This window comes from Podarcis pityusensis (genome assembly GCF_964106645.2).
Source record: "Podarcis pityusensis genome assembly, chromosome: 3".
Lineage (NCBI taxonomy): Eukaryota > Metazoa > Chordata > Lepidosauria > Squamata > Lacertidae > Podarcis > Podarcis pityusensis.
In genome coordinates this window covers 120,638,035-120,655,195 of record NC_138026.1, presented here as the reverse complement: position 1 = coordinate 120,655,195, position 17,161 = coordinate 120,638,035, and the positions used below count along the sequence as shown (strand labels likewise).

The following is a 17,161-nucleotide window of genomic DNA, read 5'->3' as shown; positions in this document are numbered from 1 at the left end:
AGGAGCAGGGACCGAGCAACGGGAGCTCACCCTGTCGCGGGGATTCGAACTGCCAACCTTCTGATCGGCAAGCCCTAGGCTCTGTGGTTTAACCCACAGCGCCACCCGCATCCCTCTTAGCTGTGCAGAGGCTGCTTTTATTAGCAGAAGTCAACAATTGGAGACAGTAGTGAAACCACTCTGAACATGACGTATCTCCATCTAAGCACATTTCCAGCGTTGTCAAATACATGTGTCAGCAAGTGTTTCCCTAAAATGTTTTCCCCGATACTTGATTACGTCTGCGTCCCCACTCACGCTCCAGCCAAGCTAGTAACCAAATCTGTGAGAGGACAAACGGTCAGGGGGGAAATCCTGTTTGCTAGCCAAGAGGCCACAAGTTCATGGAGCGTGGACGCAAGGCTCCTTGGCACGCTGTGGCATGCCGGGGGCGAGGTGCGCCTCAGCGCATGTGGAGCATCACTCCCACAAGATGGCATGGCTGCCCCCGTCGCAAACAGACGGCCTCTTTCTCCTTCCTCTGCCTGCTGTTTTTCTCTCCGTGCCAAAGTCTCCTGAGCCTTGTTTGTGTGCCTGCCGCCTATGCTGTGTCTAGAGTTTTGTGCCCGCTGCCTTCTGCTTACGCCTCCCCAGGTGCCCGAGGGTCTGTGTGCCAGCTCGCCAACGCTCACCAGCCCCATCGAGTACCCGTCTCCCGTCAACTCCTTGCACACCCCGCCGCTCAACAGGCACAACGTCTTCAAGCGCCACAGCATGCGGGTAAGACGGGGCTGGAGGGAAGCCTGGCGCCCATTCTGCCCTTGTAAGAACCGAGCCATTTCGTGTGGAAGCACTGTGGAACTCCCTGCCTCTTGATTTCGGGCAGGCGCCTTCAGCTGCCCTCTTTTCGGGGACTGCTAGAACCATTCTTGTTCAGACAAGCCTGTCCAGACGCTTAGAAACCTGGTGCGAGATTTAACCTGGGTGGAATCTGCAGGCATATTTTTTTTAAAAAAAAACACACACTGTGAAAATGCTTTATTTTAAAACGTTTTGAAAAATACATTGAATTTTGCATAGCTCACTGTCGCCACCTAGCACCGCATTTGCATATTGCACTTTACAACTCGTTTAAAACATTTTATTTGCAGCTGTGTAGCTGAGTCCCTGGTTTTGGTTATTTTAGCTTTTTGAAATTTTTCTAATGATTGCTGAATCATTTTTCGCATCGAGAACATTTTGTTGTTTTGTCTTTTTTGCTTTGAGGTTTCTTTGAGCTATCAAGCGGTGTATAAATTTTATAAAATAAATTCAGAAATGAAACCTCAAAGATAAGCAGAAGTTGGGGATAGGAGGGAGAGAGAGAGAGAGAGAGAGAGAGAGAGAGAGAGAGAAGAGACCCCAAGACCCCTCTGGTCCAGCCCCCTCTTTTCCCAGCGTGGCCATCCACACAACCAGCTGTCATGGATGCTTTAGCAAAGATTCCCCGCATTGCAGGGGGCTGGACTAGATGACCCCTGGGATCCCCTTTCAACTCCACGATTCTACGAATCTCAGCATCTGGGAAGCCCATAAGCAGGACGCAAAGGCAGCAGCCATCTCCCTGTTTGTGATTCCTAGCAGCTGGTGTTCAGAGGGGAAGGGAAGCAGCTCAGCCACAGGACACCTGCTTTGCATGTAGAACGTCCCAGTGGTTCACTTCCCAGTGGCAGCTGCCGGTAGGGCTGGGATGAGACTGCTGCTGCCAATCAATGTGGACCGTGCTGAGTTATATGGGCCCAAGTTCTCACTTGGTTTAAGGCAGATTCCTATGTTGTATACCACCCCCAAGACCCCCTTAGAGGGGCTATGAAGGATAATAATAATAATAATTTATTATTTGTACCCGCCCATCTGGCTGGGTTTCCCCAGCCACTCTGGGCGGCTTCCAGCAAAGATTAAAAATATATTAAAATGTCACACATTAAAAACTTCCCCGAACAGGGCTGCCTTCAGATGTCTTCTAAATGTCAGGTAGTTGTTTATTTCCTTGACATCTGATGGGAGGGTGTTCCACAGGGCGGGTGCCACCACCGAGAAAGCCCTCTGCCTGGTTCCCTGTAGCTTTGCTTCTCGCAGCAAGGGAACCACCAGAAGGCCCTCGGAGCTGGACCTCAGTGTCCGGGCAGAACGATGGGGGTGGAGACGCTCCTTCAGGTATACTGGACCAAGGCCGTTATACCTCAGTCAGAAGGAGAGCATTCCCTCGTCCCACTAATCCTTTTAACCACCACCCTGCAAAATGAGCTGTTCCACATTTCTCTCTCTGAATTCACAGTAGAGATATGGGGGGGGGGGGACAGGACATGCGTTTCCACAGCTTTTGATTTTGGGGGTGGTTGAATGCGTACCGCACTGAACAATGATTTTGCACCATTCATGAAAAGGCTTTGGATTTCCCAGGCGACGCGCAGTCCAGTGGGTCGTCGGACTAGGCCTCACCATGTCTGTGTCGTGTTCGCCCCACACGTCCCCTTGGTAGCTCTGAGGGGCTGGGGTCCTGAGCCCCCCTCTCAGTCTCGTGACAAGCAACACACGGGCAGAGGCACCCTTCTAGCGGTACGATGGACTGAGCCTTAATGGGGCTGAAATACATCGCACAGCAAACTGGGCCTGTGTCCCCAATGAGAGCTCTGTAGCAGGCCGCCATTCAACAGGTGCAGCCGCACTCCTTGCTGCGTACAGCGTGAGAGGAGGCACTGCAACTGTTGGAAGGGCACACCCTTGTCGCATAGCCTTTGTCGTTTGTCCTGCCGCCTTCGCCGCTTACGCAAATGCTTTTCCCTGATTCGCTAATATCGCCCCCCGACTGCCACTCACCCCATTGCTCCTAGCTCTCCTCCACCCAGTCCAGACGTCATATGTGTTCTGCAAAGTTCCAGAAGCTTCAGTGACTCCATTAACTCAGGACTGCTTCCATGGGAGGTGAGGAGAAAAGAGGAGCAAACGCTGTCCTGTGCTTCTGTGAACCCACTTTCTAGCTGAAACTCTCCAGCAGCTCTGCAAGGACATTTCTGGAGAACTTTCTAGAGGAGGTGCAGAAACCCAGTGCATTTCCTTTGGTGGAGGTGAAAGAACAGGGGTACAACAGGAGAGGGTGCACCTCCATAGGCACATACCTCCACATGTGGTGGCAGTGCCCCAAAATCCAACTATTCTGGACAACAGCGAAACAAGAAAAATAAGTAAGCAAGTATTAGAAATCACCCCAGAATTGGCCCTACTAAACATTTTCCAAGACAATAATGCCCATTTACACCACAAAGAACTCATAACCCACCTACTTTCAGCAGCCAGAAACACCATAAGCAGACACTGGAGAGACCTGTCTGGAGTAAGCATGGACCAATGGTACCAAATAGTATGGGAAACAGCCTTACTAGAAAAATTAACCAATAAACTGAAACTGACATGGGGACAAATAGAAGAAGATGCCTTCACCCCGGTATAGAATCATAGAATCATAGAATCATAGAGTTGGAAGAGACCACAAGGGCCATCGAGTCCAACCCCCTGCCAAGCAGGAAACACCATCAGAGCACTCCTGACATATGGTCGTCAAGCCTCTGCTTAAAGACCTCCAAAGAAGGAGACTCCACCACACTCCTTGGCAGCAAATTCCACTGTCAAACAGCTCTTACTGTCAGGAAGTTCTTCCTAATGTTTAGGTGGAATCTTCTTTCTTGTAGTTTGCATCCACTGCTCCGTGTCCGCTTCTCTGGAGCAGCAGAAAACAACCTTTCTCCCTCCTCTATGTGACATCCTTTTATATATTTGAACATGGCTATCATATCACCCCTTAACCTCCTCTTCTCCAGGCTAAACATGCCCAGCTCCCTTAGCCGTTCCTCATAAGGCATCGTTTCCAGACCTTTGACCATTTTGGTTGCCCTCCTCTGGACACGTTCCAGTTTGTCAGTGTCCTTCTTGAACTGTGGTGCCCAGAACTGGACACAGTACTCCAGGTGAGGTCTGACCAGAGCAGAATACAGTGGCACTATTACTTCCCTTGATCTAGATGCTATACTCCTCTTGATGCAGCCCAGAATTGCATTGGCTTTTTTAGCTGCCGCCTCACACTGTTGGCTCATGTCAAGTTTGTGGTCAACCAAGACTCCTAGATCCTTTTCACATGTACTGCTCTCAAGCCAGGTGTCCCCCATCTTGTATTTGTGCCTCTCATTTTTTTTGCCCAAGTGAAATACTTTACATTTCTCCCTGTTAAAGTTCATCTTGTTTGTTTTGGCCCAGTTCTCTAATCTGTCAAGGTCGTTTTGAAGTGTGATCCTGTCCTCTGGGGTGTTAGCCACCCCTCTCAGTTTGGTGTCATCTGCAAATTTGATCAGGATGCCCTTGAGTCCATCATCCAAGTCGTTGATAAAGATGTTGAATAAGACCGGGCCCAAGACAGAACCCTGTGGCACCCCACTAGTCGCTCTTCTCCAGGATGAAGAGGAACCATTGATGAGCACCCTTTGGGTTCGGTCAGTCAGCCAGTTACAAATCCACTGAGTATGGCTCCCCTTTATCACATACACAACCCAACAAGACAATGACAAAAATCCACCAACAGCATATGAATCAATATGGCTAACCTGATCCAAAACACCTACCCACCCCACTCACACACTCACACAACCACACAAACAACCACACCTAGGCCAACCCCAACCTCTCTCACCACCAAGTGAATAGCGCAGAACCTTCACGAGCGACACTGACTCAAAACCCCACATATATTAAGTATAATAGAAACACCCCCACCCAACCCGAACCCACCCATCCCCCCCTTTCCCCTTCTTCTTCCTAATGTCTCAACAAATGAAACTGATCTGTAAAAAAATGTTATTTGGAGGAAAAAAGGGAGAGAGAGACTTTTGTAAACTAAGAAAATCTTTAATAAAAATACATTTTAAAAAAACGCAGGCACAATAGTTAGCAGGAAACTCCCTGTGGACAAATCCACTTCGGAGCAGAAATAATGAGAGAACTTGCTCCTCTGTGCAATTTCAAATCTCTTTGTCTCTGGGCAGGAGATTCCAGCAGTAAAAGAGATGGGAAGCTGCGCCCTTAGAGATGAACACAGTTCTTCTGCGAATGGGGGGCTCATCCACACTTTGCCCTAACCATATTTCAATCGTATCGTGCACCAATTATTTCCCTCGGGGTTTGAGAGCTTCCACTCGCTGTTTTCCGCAGATGTGCCTCGTGAAATTCCAATCTTGAGCCCCGGATTGAAACATAGTTAGGCAAAATCCCTCCTCAGATCTTCTGAGAAGCATCTGAGAAGATCAAATTTAGCTGGGAACGTCAGGTTTTCGCAAGGCACAGTTGCGGAACAACAAGAAAAGTTCCCGAACCCAGGGGAATTAATAGGTACAGGATTCGGCCAAAATTAGAGTCAAGCAAAAGTGTGGGTGAGTGTCAGAAGGAGATGCAGCTTTCCATACATTAAAAACCATTGAACATTTCCCCCCGACAAAATAATAATTATTATTATTATTTCTTTATTTCTTTATTTCTTTATTTCTTTATTTATTTATTTATACCCAGCCCATCTGGCTGGGTTTCTCCAGCCACTCTGGGCAGCTTCCAACAAAGTATTAAAATATGTGAAGCACAGTGGGAATTGTTTTTTTAAACTACTGTTGCAGACACCAATCGCCTTCGACTATTTGCACCCCCAGAGATGTTACTCTTCCTGTCATTTACACGACCTCTTAGACACACACAAAATCATCCCTAATTTAAAAGGGATCCTCAGCAACCTTTAAGAACACAGGACACAGCCTTGTAGGACCAGGCTATCCATCTGCCTAGTCTAGCAACCTGTCTCCAGCAGTGGTCAGCCAGATGTGCCTGGGAAGCCAATGAGAGCACAGCCGAGGCACCTGTCCCCTTTTGTTGGTCCTCAGAATCTGTGGATTGGAGGTTTGCTGCCATCCTGTACAGCCGTTCAACTCCCTCAGCTCCATTCAAATGGGGTTGAACCAGATGGCCCTTTGGGTACCTTCCAGCTCCACAATTCTATGATTAATCCCTGGGCCTCGCGAGAAATTGGGGGTGAACCTGGGAGTTGTTAGCACAAGAGAAGCGAGGCTTCTGGGAGTTGCTAGCACAAGAGAAGCGAGGCTTCTGGGAGTTGCTAGCACAAGAGAAGCGAGGCTTCTGGGAGTTGCTAGCACAAGAGAAGCGAGGCTTCTGGGAGTTGCTAGCACAAGAGAAGCGAGGCTTCTGGGAGTTGCTGGCACAAGAGAAGCGAGGCTTCTGGGAGTTGCTAGCACAAGAGAAGCGAGGCTTCTGGGAGTTGCTGGCACAAGAGAAGCGAGGCTTCTGGGAGTTGCTGGCACAAGAGAAGCGAGGCTTCTGGGAGTTGCTGGCACAAGAGAAGCGAGGCTTCTGGGAGTTGCTGGCACAAGAGAAGCGAGGCTTCTGGGAGTTGCTGGCACAAGAGGAGCGAGGCTTCTGGCCGCTCACTGTTCTTCTTCCCATGCTTTTGCCTGCAAAGGAGGAGGACTTCCTCCGGCCCAGCAGCCGGGAAGAAGCCCAGAAGCTCTGGGAGATGGAACGGGCCAAGATGAGGCAGATCCTGGACAAGCAGCACAAGCAGATGGCGGAGGACTACCAGTGGTTGCGGCAGGAGGAGAAGGCCCTGGTGAGTCCACCTAAGCGGCGATACGGGCGGCCACAGGGATGGCCACTGGCAAACCTGAGGTCCGTTTCCTTCTAGCCTGCCCAAAGCAGGCGAAGCCCCCTCTTTCTTTAACATCTGTTAACAATTTATATTGTATTCTCAGTTTCTTCCCCTGCCAGACATATCTTGAAATTGCTTTTTGCCATTCTTTAAAAATTGCTGCCCCCTTGATTATAGGAATTGATTGAAACAAATCATTGAAACATCTTTGGTAGCACATTCATTTTTATAGTTGAAATCCTTCCCCAAAATGATAATTTCATTCTTCCCCATATTTCCATGTCTCTCTTAATTCCATTCCACACCGGTGTATAGATATTTTGAATTAAATCTATATTCATTGTGGTTAACCAGATTCCTAAATCCTTAGCTTTTTTAACTACTTCTATACCAATTTCCTGCTGCAACATATCAACCAAGTCTTGTTCCATATTTTTAACTAATATTTTAGTTTAATTTAAAACCTGCTACTTGTCCAAATTGTTCTATTTCTTTAATAACTTCTTTGGCATCATTTAATGGTTCTTCTATAGTTAGTACCAAGAAGAACTGATTTCAGACACATGGAGAGGAGCTCAACGTAGTACTAAGCAGATGGTTCTCCTGATGGAATGATCTGCCTCTCCTCTCCCTGGGGTTCTCCTGACAGCCCCCAAACCAATTGTGGGGTGGGGGACGGGGGAGCTATTGCAGACTTCCTTGCATGGACTTACACTGGGGGGACCTGAAATTGCACCCAGCCCATGGATTCAGGAGTTGCCATATAGTGGGGAACATTACCGTATTTTTCGCTCTATAAGATGCACCAGACCACAAAACGCACCTAGTTTTTGGAGGAGGAAAACAAGAAAAAAATATTTTGAATCTCAAAAGCCAGAACAGCAAAAGGGATCGCTGCGCAGTGAAAGCAGCAATCCTTCTTGCTGTTCTGGCTTCTGGGGTAGCTGCGCAGCCTGCATTCGCTCATTAAGACGCACACACATTTCCCCTTACTTTTTAGGAGGGAAAAAGTGAGTCTTATAGAGCAAAAAGTACGGTAACCTACCAGAGGAAGGTTACCCCGTCAGGGACGGGGAACAGATTTGGTTCTGTTCGCATTTTAACACAAATCCACCCGGTTTTCACTTTCCCGAAACAGCAGTACGTGAGCTCGGATGCAAGCATCCTCTGGAATTTACATTTCTCCGAATTTTGCAGTGAAATTATCCAGCCGCAGGGTGTGTAAAAATGCATACGTTAGGGCAACACGTGCCTTTAAAATGCACACATTCATGAAAATAAACGTGCAGTGTGTTAGGGAAAACCACTAGCCAAAATGTATTGATGAAGAGAAACATGCACTGAAAAAATTATTGTTTTGTTTATTTATTGAATTTGTATACCGCCCTTCCTCCGCAGAGCTCAGGGTGGTTCGCAACATAAAAATGCAAGATTAAAAACATGAAATACATAGTAAGAACAAGAAGAAACAACCAGAAACCAATGACACACCCCTAATTATCAAGGTTTAATGGGGACCTTTAAAAAGAGAGAAAGAGAGCGAGAGAGAGATTGCCAAAAATTAGGCAAACTGAACTTAAGGCGGGGAAAACAAGAAGCTGAAAGAAATAAAAAAAGCCTGGGAAACTACCTGTTGCGTTAGCAAAGTAAGGGAAGGATTGAACTCTGATTAATAAGAATACACACAGAGACTTGAACCAGCAAGACTCTGGGAAGGGTGCGTATAATTGTGTCTCTCTGTGCTTGTCCGAATGCCACAGCCCCGGGCCCAAGCCGTTTTTATTCACAAAAGAACTTTTTACAGAGTGTTCAAAAGAACCAATCAGATTTCTTCTGAGCATTTCCACAAACCCACGTGGGGAGAAAGTTAAACCACTAAAACTAATTAAGCACAAATATTTCTGGGGTAAATAAGTTGAGAACTACAAAGAAGAGTATCTGGCAACCCCGGAGGTAATAAACAAGCAACACACATATGATAAGGAGGATGGCCAGGAGGACAACAATCACTATCACCTTCATGTGAGATCTGTTTCCTGGCCCTAAGATTAACATCCTAAGATTACCTATTAGAAACTACAAAGACAAAACTGTCTTTGAGGACACAGGACGCCTGCCTGTCGAAGTGTGTACGTGATTCGTGAAGAAGAGGAGAATGGGCAGCAGAGGCAAAAGGGCATCAAAAGGGCATGAATGTAGAATCTTATGGGATTTAATCAGAAATTATCGTCTATATATCAAACCCAGTCAACACAATGCTTTCATCGTGGACACGATGGCTTGATGTATATTTTATAATTCCTCATGGCAATCCCATCTGACCCCTACACTACCGTATTTTTTGCTCTATAAGACTCACTTTTTCCCTCCTAAAAAGTAAGGGGAAATGTGTGTGCGTCTTATGGAGCGAATGCAGGCTGCGCAGCTATCCCAGAAGCCAGAACAGCAAGAGGGATTGCTGCTTTCACTGCGCAGCAATCCCTCTTGCTGTTCTGGCTTCTGAGATTCAGAATATTTTTCTTCTCGTTTTCCTCCTCCAAAAACTAGGTGCGTTTTGTGGTCTGGTGCGTCTTATAGAGCGAAAAATGCGGCAATTCATTCCTGTTTGTGATGCCAGACGAGGGGGGTTGTTAAGAAGAACCGAAGAACCGTGGCCCTAGAAAACAAGGGAGTAGCAGTAATAGAGTACAGTGGACTCTTGGGTTGCGAACATGATCCGTGCGGGATGTATGTTCACAAGCCACAGCATTCTCAACCCACATCTGTGCACGTGCGGGTTGCGATTCGGCGCTTCTGCGCATGCTCAGAACCCGTTCTGGTACTTCTGGGTTTCGGCAGTCCGCAACCCGAAAAAACGCAACCTGAAGCATCTGTAACCCGAGGTATGACTGTATTAAGTCCCTGTCTGGATGCCCCCTCCAAATCATTCATTGTGACTGCTGATGTTTGCTGCTTTCTTCCGCCACAGGACCCCATGGCGTCTGTGAACAGCCACACCTACCCCCCAGTAAGTCCATGGGCCACAACTCTCCGGCTGCCCTCTGCTCGCTCTCCTAACTTTCCTAACTTCTCCTGGCAAAAAAATGATAAAGCGAGGGGAAAATAATCACGGCCACACCACTTGAACAGACACCCTCTGCAGCAGCTTCAGGGCTGCCCTCTTCCCCATGGGCCTCTGACTCAAAGCCTCGGCGCTCCAACAGAGCTCTGTTGCTCTTCTGAACTTCCTTCCTTCCTCTCTGAGCTTCTGGGACAATCCTTGGCCTTCTGCTTCCCTCGCCTTGCCTCTTTTCCCCAGGGCCACATTGCCTCCTGAGGGCCGCAGGTCGGAGGCAAAAATGGGCAGAGCCACAAATGCAATTATTTTTTCTAAAGTGAGCTGGTTTCTACACACCCACCCCTACAAGCAAGGGGTAGAGTTCAAGGACAAAGTCCAGCCAGGCAAAATCACTGAGGGAGGGTGTGAAGTGGGGACAGTGAGGGGCGTGGCCTTGGGAGGGTGGGCAAGAGCCAGACAGGGAGGGCTGGGGGGAAGAAGAAGAAGAAGAAGAAGAAGAAGAAGAAGAAGAAGAAGAAGAAGAAGAAGAAGAAAGATTAAAAATACATTAAAACAGTATTTGGCCCCCACCCCTGAGAGACACCAAAATTGCATCTTTCCGTATAAGAGGCAACTCTCAGCAATGGTCTAGGAGCATGATCACTGATCTCTCTGCTTCTGCTTCTCAATTCCAGCTAATTTCTCTCCTTTCTGGATTAATCTCATTCTTACTAAAGTGTCAGCCCCACTGAGCACTGCAGGCTTTACTTCTGAGATGACGCGCATTGGATTTATGCTGCATGTGTCAAAACCATGTGACTCAATGCCCCTTTTCTTTTCAGAAACTCCCCGAGAAGGAGGCAGGATACAGTGAGTATCTACATCAATTTGCCCTTCCGTAGTGCAGCCGCACAAGGTTTCATTCTCTGCTCACGATTCCAGGCATTTCACGTTCGAGAGAACTTGAGTTCCCCGTCAGTGCGGTTGAGGAAGCTTAACCACCTTCCCTGCACCTTGCGCAGCGTGTCTTACTATAGAATAAAATTGCAAGGCTGTCGTCACATCGCGCTGCTCCCACCACCCTCAGGCACCCCTTCCAACCGCAGTGCGATAGCAGAACAGCAGGCCCCTGAGCGAGGCAAGCTGCTGAAGAGGGGGAGGGCGTTGAAAGGGGGAGTGGGCGTTATTTCAGAGTGCCATTTGACCCACAGCTTTCGAAAGCACCCCTGCCTTAAACATGGAGACAGCACAGGCTTAAGAAGGGGCATTGTTCAAAGGTGGGTTGGAGGACTTCAGAGTGCTATTTGGGGGTGAGCTATGGAGGGAGAGGCAGGAAGTGGGTGGGGTGCAAAGGGAGGGGGTTGGTCAAGTGTAAATGGAGGGGGTTCGCCAGGGGTGGAGGAAGGACTGTGGCAAAGGGTGGAGGGGTCAGCCGGGTTGGTGAATGAAGTGCGCAGAGGATGGGTGAAATATACTCGGAGTCGAGTGTGGATTTCATTCTCTTTATTCAGCTCATAGTGGTGAGGAGGAATGGAAGTTTCCCTGAAATGTCTGCTTTATATACATTATTTACACAATGGGCCCCACATGATTGGCTAATTCCGGGATTCTCCTGTAGGCCAATCAGGTTGCGGATTCTCTTCCACCTGGAGCTGGATTGGATGGCTCCTGTGGCCCAATCAGAGTGCTGCATTCTGGGTCCTATTGTTCTAGGACCAATCAGACTGCTGCATTCTGAATCCTATTGTTCTTGGACCAATCAGACTGCTGCATTCTGGACCCTATTGTTCTAGGACCAATCAGACTGCTGCATTCTGAATCCTATTGTTCTAGGACCAATCAGACTGCTGCATTCTGAATCCTATTGTTCTAGGACCAATCAGACTGCTGCATTTTGGATCCTATTCAACTCAGTACATAACAATGGGGAACATCTGTGGCCCCACCCAGATGTTTTTGAACACCAGATCCCAACAGTTCCAACCGGGGAGGCTAAAGGACAGAGATTGTTTGAGTTGCAGTCCAATCCCTGCATTGGTTGACAGCTCTTCTAGCAATGTTGTGTCATCATCAGCAACAACAATAATAACAAACTGTTGTGTTCCCTTTTTATTGATGGCTTAGCTGAGTTCACAGGACCACCCAGGAAGCCGCCCAGACTTGGACCTCAGGTGTGTAGTTGGCCCTCGCCTTTTGCCATCCTGTTCCTCTCTCTGTTTTGAGCCAATCTCTGTGCCGGTTCAGGTGATGCGTGGGCCAGGGATCACCCCAAAACTGTATCATTCCATTGATTTGGGGTGGGATGGGGGGCGGAATACAGGCCTCCGATTGGGGAGGTGTAGAGCTATCCTGAACAGTGGAACTCCTTGCAGAAGGAAGAATATGCTGCAACATTTTGTTGGAGGTCCTACTTGTATTATTTTAGGGTTCATCTGAGCTGGAAGGAAGGGAAGAAATATCCAGTGTTAGTCATAGAGTTGACCCATTAAAGGCAATGTTACTTAAATCCACTGATTTCAGCGTGGGGTCTGCTCTTATACATAATACATAATACATAAATGCATAAAATTTTCATTTAGGAAAAATGTGTGCTCCAGCTACCAGAAACTTGGGGGGCACTTCCCCAAACAAACCCCTGCCCCACTTCGATTTATTTGCTTGTTTATTGCATTTCTATCCCAATAATAATAATAATAAATTTTATTTATATCCCGCCCTCCCCAGCCAAAGCCGGACTCAGAGAGGCTAACAACAGTAAAATGATAAACCATTCTAAAATCATTTCATTATAAAATTAATTCAAATCAGATTAATGGCAACCATTGGGCTGGAGTTCTGTGAGGATTGCCAAAGGAGGGAGTCAGGCTATGCCCTAGCCAAAGGCCTGATGGAACAGCTCTGTCTTGCAGGCCCTGCGGAAAGATGTCAAGTCCCACAGGGCCCTAGTCTCTTGTGGCAGAGCGTTCCATCAGATCAGGGCCACAGCCGAAAAAGCCCTGGCTCTAGTTGAGGCCAGCCTAACCTCCCTGTGGCCCAGGACCTTCAAGATGTTTTTGTTTGAAGACCATAAGGTCTTCCGTGGGACATACCAGGAGAGGCAGTCCCATAGGTATGAGGGTCCTAGGCCACATAGGCCTTTAAAGGTCAAAACCAGCACCTTAAACCTGATCCTTTACTCCACCGGGAGCCAGTGCAGCTGCTCCAGCACGGGTGAATGTGATCCTGTGGCAAGGACCCCGTAAGGTGTCTTGCCACGGCATTCTGCACCCGCTGGAGTTTCTGGGTCAGTCTCAAGGCCAGCCTGGAGTTTCTGGGTCAGTCTCCTAGGCTGTATAGGGCTTTGAAGGTTAAAACCACCACCTTAAACCTGACCCTGTACTCCACGGGGAGCCAGTGCAGCTGGTATAGCACCGGGTGAATGTGATCTCGCAGCGAGGACCCGTAAGGAGTCTCGCCGCGGCATTCTGCACCCGCTGGAGTTTCCTCCCAAAGCAGCTCAAGGTGTCATACACTGTTCTCCCCACCACCACTTCATTTAACCCCCCCCCCCCACACACACATACACACAACAGCCCTGTTAGGCCAAGAGACTGTGACCAGCCCAAGGCCAGTGAGTTTTGTGGCTGAGGAAGGCTTTGAACCCTGGTCTCCCAGGTCCAACACTAACCACTGCGCCACACTGCCTTTCCAGTTCTCGCTTCAGCCAACCCCCACGGCCAACCTGGACCGGACGGATGACGCTGTGTACGGTGACGTCATGGACCTGGTGAAGGCTGTTCTGAAGCTGAAGAACGAGGTCAGCAACCACCCTCCAGAACGGTACATCCTGGTTGTGAAGGTAACTCCGGCATGTATTTATTTCTGTTTTTATTCCTTTGCACCGCCTTGATGCAAACAGGTTGGGCAGAGAGAGGGTGAAAGAAGAGCCGACGGGAGTCTCTGATCATGCTTTGATTTTGCCTCTTTGCAGGATGTGGGCCTCTCCCTTCGGAAGCTCATCGGGAGTGTGGATGAAGTCCTCCCGGCTCTGCCTGCCTCTTCACGCACTGAGGTGGGTCTTCTTTCGGGCAAGCGGGCGACCGAAGGAGGTATCAGAAGGAGAGTGGCTCTCTGTTCTCTTCCATTGCCTTGTGCTCCACTGTGTCAGGTGTTTCCCAGTTGTCGGTGTTTTTACTACATTTTTAAAGATTTGCCTCGAGAGAGGGTCTTTAAACCTCTTTTGTTGACCACCAGCATTATGCTTTCCATTCTTAAGTTCGGAATAGAGTAGTTGCTTTGGAAGACGATCATCAGGCATCTGCACAACACGACCAGTTGAAGAATCATTGCTTTGACACTGGTGATCTTTGCTTCTACCAGTACAGTGGTACCTCAGGTTAAGAACTTACTGTATTTTTTGCTCTATAAGACTCACTTTTCCCCTCCTAAAAAGTAAGGGGAAATGTGTGTGCGTCTTATGGAGCGAATGCAGGCTGTGCAGCTATCCCAGAAGCCAGAACAGCAAGAAGGATTGCTGCTTTTGCTGCGCAGCGATCCCTCTTGCTGTTCTGGCTTCTGGGATTCAGAATATTTTTTTCTTGTTTTCCTCCTCCAAAAACTAGGTGCGTCTTGTGGTCTGGTGCATCTTATAGAGCGAAAAATATGGTAATTCATTCCAGAGGTCCGTTCTTAACCTGAAACTGTTCCTAACCTGAAGCACCACTTTAGCTAATTGGGCCTCCCGCTGCCACCGCGCCAGAGGAGCATGATTTCTGTTCTCATCCTGAAGCAAAGTTCTTAACCTGAGGTACTATTTCTGGGTTAGCGGAGTCTGTAACCTGAAGCCTCTTTAACCTGAAGCGTCTGTAACCTGAAGCCACTGTAACCTGAAGCCTCTGTAACCTGAGGTACCACTGTACACTGGCATTAGTTCACCTGTCTTCCCAAGTGATGTGTCCAAATTTTCGGAGACACCATTGATGGAATGTTTCGAGGAGTTGGAGATGGCGATTATAAGTGGTGTGAACAGTGCTTTCACAAGTTGTTGGAGTTAACCTGCTGCTTATCCGTGTCTTTGTCCTTCTGTCTGTCTGTTTGTGCTCTTCCCCGCCAGATTGAAGGCACCCAAAAGCTCCTCAACAAGGACCTTGCCGAACTGATCAACAAGATGCGCTTGGCTCAGCAGAACGCCATGACGTCCCTGAGCGATGAGTGCAAGCGCCAGATGCTGGCCGCCTCGCACACTCTGGCCGTGGACGCCAAGAACCTCCTGGACGCTGTGGACCAAGCCAGGATGCGAGCCAACCTAGTGAAGGTCTCCTTTGAGTGACCCAGAGGGCTGGCTTCCTTTTTAAAAGATGAATGAATACGTAGCCCCTCCAAGCTTCCCTGCGCTGTCTCCACCTCTGCCCTGCCGCAACACGCTCGTGTCTTTGGTTTCGTCACGTCTGTCTTCCGAGAACGAAGGAGAAGAGACTCTAGGGGAGAGCCGTCTGCATGTGAGGCAGGGGAGGGACTTGCCTTCCTCTGCCCCATAGATCATGCTGCTAAGGGGGACGCAGGACCCCGGTCCTAGGGGGGGCAGTTCAGACCTGTCAAGGGGTCCTGAGCCTGCACCAGTTAGGTCCCATGCTTGTAGGTGTGCAGGCATCGCTGTGTACAGTCTGATTTCTTTGCCCGTATCTCTGGCGCCAAGGTGTCTCATTGGTGAAGTGGGTTAAAGGCAGGGAGCAGTGGGGCGACCCACGAACCTCACTGCCGCCCTTCTCCGGATAAGCCAGAGGAATGGTGGCAAGCCAGGCCACTTCCAGGTTTCTCCCGAGGGTCCTGAAGACCCAGTCCTGGGAGAAAAAGCTTGCTAGGTCACTTTGGTGAGGGACATTCCCAAGGTGGCCCTAAGAGGAGGCTGTCTTGTGTCTTTGTACATTGTATAGAAACATTTATTTAATGGCCATGTACGAACTGTATGCACAACCTCCCACCCCAGGGGGGGAAATACCCTCACTTCTCTCTCACGGGCCAAATTCCTTTGAATTTGGGGTGGAGTTTGAACACGTCTCCCTCTGAACGATGGAGATCCAAAAGGGGCTCTTTTTAAAAATATTTGATTTGTCACGAAGGTATGTACCAACCAACACATAACAGTGTAAACCACAACAGAACCACACATGGTGTGGTTGCTATGAAAAGCAAATTGCAGAAAAGCAGTCCCATCTCGTAAAGTTTTAAAGATGGTTCTGTGTAACCCAGCCTTGTTCTCCCTATTTATATAATCCAGAAATGAAGAGCAATCCTCATAAAAACTATTTGATTTAGTTTTGACCAGACGTTCAGATAAAGCCATATTCCATGCATTAGTCAACCATGCCTCCTGATAAGGAACTTTTAATGATTTCTATTACAAATCTGGCTGCTGATCGTAACATAAGCGCTAGATTTTTATAAGTGATCGGAGTTGAATTTGGGATGGAGCTTCAATGTCTCTCCAAATGGAGGAGACTTTAAAAGTTTCCTGTTCCAGTAAAACAAAACAAAACAGGGAACTTTGAGGGATCTCAAGTATTCTGGCCCCAATCCTCTCTGCGCTTACCTGGGAGTAAGTGCCATTGAAGTCACTGGGGCTTCTTAGTAGATTGCACTGTAACAGGCTGATACGGACACCAGCTTTCATGTCTGGAAGTCGCCTATGCCATAATAAATCTCTTGGTCTTAAACGTTCAGCAAAACTCTCTTGTGGGCGTTTTATATTGAAAGCTCCAATTCCAATTCCAAGCAACAATGCAGATTATTGACAGGGGAGACAGTTGCAGACTCAACACCACCTACAAACACAGATTACGGATTTGATGCTGTGAAGACTGAATCTCTGCCACTGAGTCAGAGCTTAAATGGGAGGTTTTGGTCCTTCTGTGGCAGGGTTTGAAATTAAACACACCCTGACAATGTTGGGGCTCACGTTTTGCTTCTTGGATGGAAGTTTTGCTGGAAACACGCAGGTCTGGGAGGACGAAAAGCCATTAACGTATTTTTTGAAACTCCCATAATATTGAATCCCTTCCTGGAATTTCGATTCTTGTTTTACTTTTGTACCTAAGAAAAAGGCCAGGCCAGCACAGGCAGCCTCAGCTTCTTTGTAATATTATATTTGTGTGTTAAAACGGCAACAGCAGCAGGAATCTCTCTGTTTGATATGTGGTTTTTTTTGACCTGAAAATTGTACCGTTTTATGGCTTTTGTCATTCATCATAACAAAGCCATTGTTTTGCCTGAGATAAATGAGGTACAACATACTCTTGTTGATCTGTTTCTTCATCATAGCTTTCTACCCTTGAGAGGCTTGGCAAGGTAATGATCCGATGATTGGGGGCCACAGTTCAGAAGCAGAAGAGAGTTTATTATGTCCTGGAGTCTCCAAATTCAATTCCTGACGTTCC

At 48.1% G+C, this 17,161-nt stretch overlaps 1 protein-coding gene across 7 annotated transcripts in view; it reads left to right on the top strand.

The window, feature by feature from the left end:
- Window positions 1–17,017, top strand: part of PTK2B (protein tyrosine kinase 2 beta) — a 115,193-nt gene extending 98,176 nt beyond the window's left edge. For 4 of the 7 annotated variants that reach the window (XM_081000888.1, XM_081000889.1, XM_081000887.1 and 1 more), the window contains 8 exons: window positions 634–759; window positions 6,527–6,673; window positions 9,681–9,719; window positions 10,592–10,619; window positions 11,865–11,920; window positions 13,441–13,587; window positions 13,720–13,800; window positions 14,842–17,017. In XM_081000888.1, the coding sequence (XP_080857014.1) occupies window positions 634–759; window positions 6,527–6,673; window positions 9,681–9,719; window positions 10,592–10,619; window positions 11,865–11,920; window positions 13,441–13,587; window positions 13,720–13,800; window positions 14,842–15,057 (840 nt within the window). In that variant the 3' untranslated portion in view covers window positions 15,058–17,017. The remainder of the gene's footprint in view (window positions 1–633; window positions 760–6,526; window positions 6,674–9,680; window positions 9,720–10,591; window positions 10,620–11,864; window positions 11,921–13,440; window positions 13,588–13,719; window positions 13,801–14,841) is intronic. The other 3 variants (XM_081000891.1, XM_081000893.1, XM_081000892.1) reach the window with 3 other exon arrangements.
- The last annotated feature ends 144 nt before the right edge of the window (window positions 17,018–17,161 follow it).